The 8,167-nt window shown below is 40.5% G+C and overlaps 1 protein-coding gene across 1 annotated transcript; it reads right to left on the bottom strand.

Annotated features, from left to right (window-relative positions):
• Window positions 1-757: 757 nt before the first annotated feature.
• Window positions 758-2,152, bottom strand: NKAPL (NFKB activating protein like). The gene is given in 4 exon segments (XM_060023435.2): window positions 758-933; window positions 935-1,272; window positions 1,274-1,987; window positions 1,989-2,152. Coding segments are annotated over 4 exon segments (1,230 nt in total). The 5' UTR covers window positions 2,103-2,152; the 3' UTR covers window positions 758-869.
• Between the last annotated feature and the right edge of the window lie 6,015 nt (window positions 2,153-8,167).

Below are 8,167 nucleotides of genomic sequence, written 5' to 3'. Positions count from 1 at the left end.
CATTCAAAACTGTAGTGGGCATTTGTTGGTTGCCTACCCCCCCTTCCCAACATTACTCTGATTTTCACTCAGGTATCCATTCCTTGCCCATGTAGCCCATTAGGGTGACAAAACCTGCAGATTCAGGAGTAGGCCATTCTATTTCCCTTGCAACAATTCCTTTTGTGAGGAAGGGCATGTGACCTAAGCTAATCTAATTAGGCTGCATCTCGTATTCTTGTTTGGAATGCCAGGACAAAAATGTTCTCTCTTCATAGGTGGACCAGGAAAATATATAACCAAACTCAGGAACTTTGGCAGCCTTTTCGTTATTTAAGGGAAACCAGCCTGAAGAGGAAAATGAGCCAATAAACCTCTACTTTTTAACTCAGTGTTAAATGGAAACCAGAAATATACACTCAATTGAATCCTTTGTTCTTTCTGGGGTTCTTCTGGTTCTCCCTGGGGTAAATGAACGGCTCCATGAGGCAATGAAGCCCTCAAAGAGAGAAAAGTCGGAGCAACAGGGAAAAAAACAAAAAACCCTTCAGGTTAACAGATCCAATTTTTAGCCTGCAACATACATGCTTGTATATACACAGAACTTATGGACAGATATAGAAGATTCCAAAAAGAGATTTCTTTGGGGAGAAGGATCAGGGGCTGGGGTAAAAGACTTACATTTTACTGACTTTCCTCCTGTAGTGTTTGAATATTTTTAAAAACGTGCACATTTTACTTTTAGAATTAAAAATAACAAAAAATAAATTGCTAAAGAGATCTCAAAAAGCAGTTTTTTCTTGAGGAACTTATAGTAGGTACAGCAGCATCATAAAGCCTTTTAATTTTGGTCAGATAAAATTCTTAAAAGTCCAGCTATAGAACAAAAGTTATTTGTCATCTTTCCTTTTTGTCTTTCGGTACACCATCTCTCTGAAACTAGCTAGAATCTTATTCTCTCTTCCGTCTTTCTTCTTGGTTAAAGGATGCAAGGGCTCTCTTCTCATCAGCACTATAGATCTGGTTCTCTTTACGCAGTCGCACAGCCTCCATTCTGCAATGCCTGCTACCACTCATAACATAACCTAAGCATTCAAAAGAAGCAATCTCTTCACTTCTCAGCCCAATTTCACCTCTTCGTGGGATACGCTTTCCAGCTTTTACATACTCAGCCATAGCTGCACCTTCACCTGGAAGCAGAGCATGGCCGTAGTTCAAAGGTTCCTCATCTTGAGAGGTGTGTATTATAGGTGCCTCTGGACCTATTAGAGCCATGTTATCTGCAATCTTTTGACTGCTCAATCCAGATATCTTCTGGCAACTCCCCTTCTGAATCCTTACACCTTTTGACACTGGATTCTTTTTTCGTCTTCTTCGTCTTTTCCTTGGGCTTTTTAGCTCTGTGCTTCTTTTTCTTCTCTTTCTTGGCTTTTGTTGCTCTCTTTTTATCATCATCAGAGCTAGTGTCATAGTCTGAATTACTGTCGCTATTATCAGAATATTTCCTCTGTTTTCCTTTGGACTTTTTCTTTCTTTTCTTATTTTTTGAACTACTGGCCTTTTTCCTTTTTTCTTCGGAGCGGGAACGTGAACTGCTGTTCTTCTTAGTCTTTACCTCTTCATCCTCAACTGGGGTGTGTTCACCAGAATCTGGCTCAGGAAACTCTGGAGACAGCTCCCACACCTCAGGTGCTCCCAGCTCCCACACCTCAGGTGCTCCCAACTCCCCAGTCCTTTCTCTCTCTTTCAGCCTCCCCTGACGATAGCTCTCCTCCTTCTCCTTCTCATAGTCTTCCACCCACTGCCTGTCGCCCGCATAGTGGTGGTGATGGTAGCGGTATCTGCCATAGTAGACAGAAGAGGACGAGAAAGCGTAGTTGCGGAGCCTGGTGGGCCGCTCCCGAGATCCAGAGCAGCTAAAGGTACAAGGAGCGCCGACGCCCGACCCACCCCACTGAGGCCTGAGGCCCTCGCGGCCGCGGGAGTGCGAGTGGGATTGGGAACGGCTGCCCCCACGGGGATGGTCTGGTCTGCGCGGAAGGCAGGCTCCCCGACGAGCTGCGTCGCCGTCTCCTAGAGGCTGGGGTGTCCTCGGGGTAGCGCGACCGGGACACTGGCACCATAAGCCGCGCTTTCACAAGGGCAGTTACTACAAAGACCGGGACTGACGGCGATCCCCGACCACGCAAGCGCTCTAGCAACGGTCCGGCGCACGACTTCCGGTTCCGGCGCTTGCCAGAAGAAAACCCAATCAGCATGTGGGCTGTGAGGCCACTGTTTTGGTTGAGGCTGCGTGATGGCCTCTTCGCAAGAGCGGATAAAGGGGGCGTGGCCGCGCCTGTTGTCAGGATTTACATTCCCCATCCTGAGCCCCGTGGGAACGTAAAAAGAGGAATTCGCATCAATGAATCCCTCTACTGTTCAAACACTCCCTTCTCTACATGGTTACTTGCCGTTAAGCATCTTGATACCCTCTCTCCTATCATTCTCACTTCCGCCCTCTTTATCTTTACCCCTTGGTGAAGTTTCCCTACTTCTCACGCTCCTCTTGTTAACTCCTTAAAAAGGACCTTGTCCACCATCTTCATGGCAGAGATACGTTTACGTTTATTAATGACTACCAAATCCCACTTGGAAGCAAGACCCAGAACTTATTTTAAAATCAAAGCTTGAGCTCAGCCTGAGTTAAGTGAGGACTGGAGTCATGATTTGTATTCTTAAATTCGCAAAACACAGGGAAGCATCTAACCCAGGCTTGTAGATGTCTCCTTATCTAGTTGAGCTTTTCAGAAACTGTTGTTTGGGAACCACGTTCTGCAGACACTTTGTTCACTCTCTAAAATGGCAAACATTTCATGCAAGATTACTTCCCCTGGATCTTAAATGTGCATAGACATTACCGTCATCTTGGTTCTCTATAGTTAAGTTGACCTGCTCAGTTAGTTGACAGACTTGGAAAGTGACAGAAAAGTTAAGTCAGAACTTAGGAATGGTGCTTTCCTGATGCTAGGCGTCTAAATGAATAAAATGGAGAAATTAAATAGAACCAAATGAGGTCATTTGATCTAAGTAAAATTTTAGTAATGTGATTGAAGGAGACAAGGACTGGCATGGTGCCCTGCCATAAACTATGCTACCTTAGGAACTGGCAAATAGGAGGGAGTATTAAAAATGAATGGTCACATGTATGGTGAAAATATCACAATGGATAAAGTATTACAGATTCTCTGTAAGTAAAAATGTCATATTATATGTAAAAAAATATTCTTTTGGATAAAATTAAGCCACTTAGTATTAGATGGGGTTTTCAAATATTGATTGATTGATGGAATATCTCTTTCAGATAATATATGGGAAAATTAGTTTTAGAATATAGTTTTGTTCCTTAAGAAAACTATTATCTAGAACAGGGATTAGCAAACTTTTTCTGTAAAAGGCCAATAGTAAATATTTTAGACTTTGTGGACCAAGAGACAAAATTGAGGATATTACATACGCACTTATATAATAAGACAGAAAACAAATTTCCACACATTTTTATTAATGAAATATAATTATCTTATTCAAACTATAATAATTGAGTACAATTTTTCGTAATACAGGTCTTCTGATAGGAAGAATGAAAAGAATTTTTTGAGAAAATAACATTTTGCTTAATTGGAGTGCTGCCATTGTAGAGCAAAAGCAGCGCCATAGACAATATGATCACATTTATAAACTAACTCCAGAGTGAATTTTTCTAAAGATGACAGAGGCCCAAACATGGAGAGAGAGCTTTTCTCTACATTTCATTTTAAGGAGCTTTTTTTCCCATTAAGAAGGAATGTTACCTTTTAAGGAGTACCTTGTTGGTGCTAGAATGTTTCTCTTTATGGTTGAACAGGTATTTCTGCTGATGGGGAGGTTTGGTTGATGCATAATGCAGATACACAATGCACAGTAGAGGAAAGAGAGGAGGCCAAAGGGCAGAGAAAAAAAAAATTTTTTTTTCTTTTGGCCACACCACGTGGCATGAGGGATCTTAGTTCCCCGACCAGGGATCGAACCCAGGCCCCCTGCAGTGGAAATGCAGAGTCTTAACCACTGGACTGCCAGGGAAGTCCCCAGAGAAAATTTTTTATGTTTAAGTTTTCCTTGTCTTGCCATAAAATATGAATTTTATTTCACAAATAATACAAAAGAACAAGCTGGATCAATTTCCAGATTCACTCATTTAATAGGAACTCTGCTAGGGGCTAAGGATGCTCTGGTAAGCCTGTCATTTATCTCACACATATGTCTCAGCCCTTCTATACCCCCTGCTGTAGCGGGTCTGAAAGGCTACAAACTTCATTTCCGAGGATCCCAATGCTGATGGGCAGAATTGGTGAGGAACAGAGGGAAGAAAACGGTTAAAATTTTTAACACTTTAGTTAATACCTGAAACTATAGTTATTTTCTGACAGCTTGGAAATTATGCAATGTGTTAGCTGTTTAAGAATTCGCTCAGATGAAAGGAATAATCACATGGTTTATTACTATTATACAAATAAGTTACATTAGGGTTGTTCAGATTTTTTCTTTCCTAGACCCTTAAAAATCTTGAAGTAGCTTAGAAATTTGAATAAAAATGGGAATTTGGAAAGTTGTGCAGAGGATTTTGGATGACAACCCAATTCCTAATAAACAAAATACATGGAACAGGCAGGAATATATCACAGTATTCAGCCATTAATTGGGAAAGGAGACCAGGAGCACTTGCTATGTTCAAATTCCAAGGTCTTAGATTGATGTGGTAAATAGAAAGGACTTGCTAATGCTACAGACAAAGTGAGAAATGTGGGTAGATGCAGAAATAAAAGGATATTTCTACAATAAAATGTTATGTTAACAAAAAAAGTCCACAGGAAAGTAGTCATCCCCAGATATTTCTGTAGCAGCAACTCCATTTAAAACGTACAAAACAGGTACCACATCTACAGAGCTGACTGAAAAAAAGTTCCTGCATTTGAATTCGTCAGACCCAATTTTAGCTATCACAAGGAGTAACAAAAGATAGACTAAAAAGTGTGTTTAGAGAAAAGTAGATAAGTTAAGTTTACTGAGTAAAGTTCTCATTATGAATAATTGAGATGGAACCACACAGATGATTTGGGACATCACTACAAGATAAGATCAACACTGTCACACGCTTGTGTCAGGACACTTTTTTTAGAGAGCCTTTACTACTAAACAATTGTCATTCCAATATATAGAGGTTTTGGCTAACAAAGTGTTTAACCTCCATTTCTCTATCAATATTAACGTTTTCAGATTATTTATCCAGCACTTCTTATTTGTATGAGCAGATCCTCACAAGCCTGTCAGGTAAGTTGGCACTCCTACTATTTTTTTTCCCACTAAAGGAGGAGGAAGAGGGACTTCCCTGGTGGCGCAGTGGTTAAGAATCCGCCTGCCAATGAAGGGGACATGGGAAGATCCCACGTGCCCCGGAGCAACTAAGCCCGTGTGCTACAACTACTGAGCCTATGCTCTAGAGCCCGTGAGCAACTACTACTGAGCCCCTGCACCATAACTGAAGCCCGGGCGCCTAGAGCCCATGCTCTGCAACAAGAGAAGCCACCACGATGAGAAGCCCATGCACCGCAACAAAGAGTAGCCCCCGCTCACCCGCAAGTAGAGTAAGCCCGTGCGCAGCAACGAAGACCCAACGCAGCCGGAGAAGGAAAAGAAACAGAATCTTTTGCAGGAATACACACATCTTTACCGAAATTAAGAACCCATCTAGGAGGGCTATTCATCAAAAATCTCTTTTTCTACCCAAGTAGAAAAAATAACTATAATTAGTTACTTATTAATGAAAAGGAAGAAGAAAGAAAATGGGGGATTTCAGCATTGTTTCAATTGGAGAAGTGGAGTATTGGATTGGCCAAAAACTTCCAAAACCCCAATGAACTTTTTGGCCAATCCAACAGAATGGCTAATTGACACTAAAATTCCTAAATACAATTTTTAAAAGCATGAAAAGTGACGTTTTATTCCACTTTATATACTGCTTATATCTAACTAAGCAGCTTATTCTATGGGGTCTAATTTCATCTGAAAATAATTTTTTGACCATCCTTTTAAATAGGCTAGAGTTAAACCCATTTTATAATTCACTTACTTATAAACACACATTTGTTATATACAAAAGTGGGGTGTCTAAAAGACTATCAGCAAAGTAACTTTTTAATCTGAAATTATACAATAATGCCAGATAGTTTCCTAAATAATATTTTTATCATAAAATGTCAGTGGCTCCCCAGTGTTACTGAATAAAATTTCAACCCCTTGCTCTGGCATTGAAGGCCGCTACAATGCATGTATCTCTTCAAACTTGCCTTAGTTACTAAATTTGACAAATTCCTTTAGTCTTTTCAGCTAACATGTCACCCTGTCCATGCAATAGCACACAGCCAGAAGTAACCTTTCCCTCCTCTGAACTTCCACAGCATTCAGTTCACCACTCACAAGTTATTTACCATGGCACTGTCTTATTTTAATGTGCAAGTCTTATCAATATTACTATACTGAAAGCTTAAGCCCAAGTATGTATGTATGTGTGTGTGTATGCTTTATCGCTTTCATTGTCAGGCATAGTAGGCACTCAAAAGTATTTTTCTATAATCTTTCCTTCCTCTACGGAGAAGTTTTTTAGGTTTGGAAGGAGCAGAAAGAGTGAAAGGAGGTGCAGTGGTCCTTTGTTGATCTCAATAAATTATACTTACTAAGTGTATAATATTTTCTGGTTTGTAAAAGGCTTTATATGTATCTCTTTACATGACATAAGAAACAAACACCAAAGAAAAATGAACAATGTTTAAGATCAGGGCTATTAGCAAATATTTAGGAAAAATAAAGATAAGGAGACAAGAGGAAATGGCTAGCTTTGCGGAGGTAACAAAAATACGGTTAATTTAAAAGGAAATTTTAAAAGGCTAGAAAAGATTAACTGGAGGACGTCTACAGGATTTTAGAACACTAAAGTTTTAAATTATACTGCAACAAGGGGATAATGAAGGCAATGAAAGATTGTAGGGAAATGATAAAGGAAGAGCCCCACCGTTTGCAAAGTCCCTAGTCAGCCAGGGGTACTTCAGAGCAGGAATCCAGCAAGGGTACTTGAGAACAGAAGAAAACGCTATGCTGGGGACGATTTCCTCAGAGGCAGAACCCATTCTTGTTAAAGCTGGAAGCTGGGGACGGGCACTCAGGCACCTACGAAGAAGGTAGCAGTCTCTGAAGAACTTAGCAGAAGGTGATCTGGGTGAAAACAGGAGATATCATGAAATTCTTGAGAGTCTTGACTTCACAGGTTGATACTTTGAATGTTGTGGAATCGTTTTGGTCAGATACCCAGGACTCCCAATGTGTTTCTGAAAAGATACATTTTCTCCTACTGCCCATACTTGGGTCTCTATCAACATTGGCTGCCTCTGACCCAATCTCCCTCTCCCCAACCACAGGGCAGTTTTAAAAACATGAACAATACTTGTTATAAACGTTTGGTGTGAATCCTCTGACCTGGAGGGAGTTGAAGCTTAGCTGGCATGAGCTTTCATGCACACTTGGCTTTAAGTTGGGAGAGAGGGATATGGATGGTGTCTTGGCATTTGGTTAGGCCCAAGACAACCGAAAGGTGAGAAACAAGCTGTTGAGGATCATAGGATTTTTTTTTTCTTAATTTTTAAATTTTTTTGGCTGCACAGCCTGTGGGATTTTAGTTCCCGAACTAAGAATTGAACCTGGCCCTCAGCAGTGGCCGTGTGAAGTCCTAACCACTGGACAGCCAGGGAATTCTCGCATCATAGGATTTTCATCAAGATTCATAATAGTTTTGATCTGACTTGATAAATTGATTTTTATTTACCTGAATGTGAAAGGTTTCCCCCTAAAGAGTAGCAAAATTAATATGAACTAATGTAGTTAACGTTGACTATAGACTGGAATTGTACAGATGGAGCAGTCTCACAATGTCTTAATGATAAAGAAGCTGTTTAAGGCATTCTTACTATAACTACTATGCTGGTGAAGAAATATGGATTCCTCCACCCCAACTCTGACAATCTTACATATTTGACAATAAATATACTAGAATCCGAATCCAGATAAATATTCTAGACCCAGAATCTAGAACCTCAGAGAATTAGACGAACACAAATGGCCT

The sequence above is a fragment of the Delphinus delphis genome, chromosome 10 (assembly GCF_949987515.2).
Source record: "Delphinus delphis chromosome 10, mDelDel1.2, whole genome shotgun sequence".
In the NCBI taxonomy this organism is placed as follows: domain Eukaryota; kingdom Metazoa; phylum Chordata; class Mammalia; order Artiodactyla; family Delphinidae; genus Delphinus; species Delphinus delphis.
Note: the sequence above shows the minus strand (reverse complement) of the source record. Positions and strands in the feature narration are given on the sequence as shown.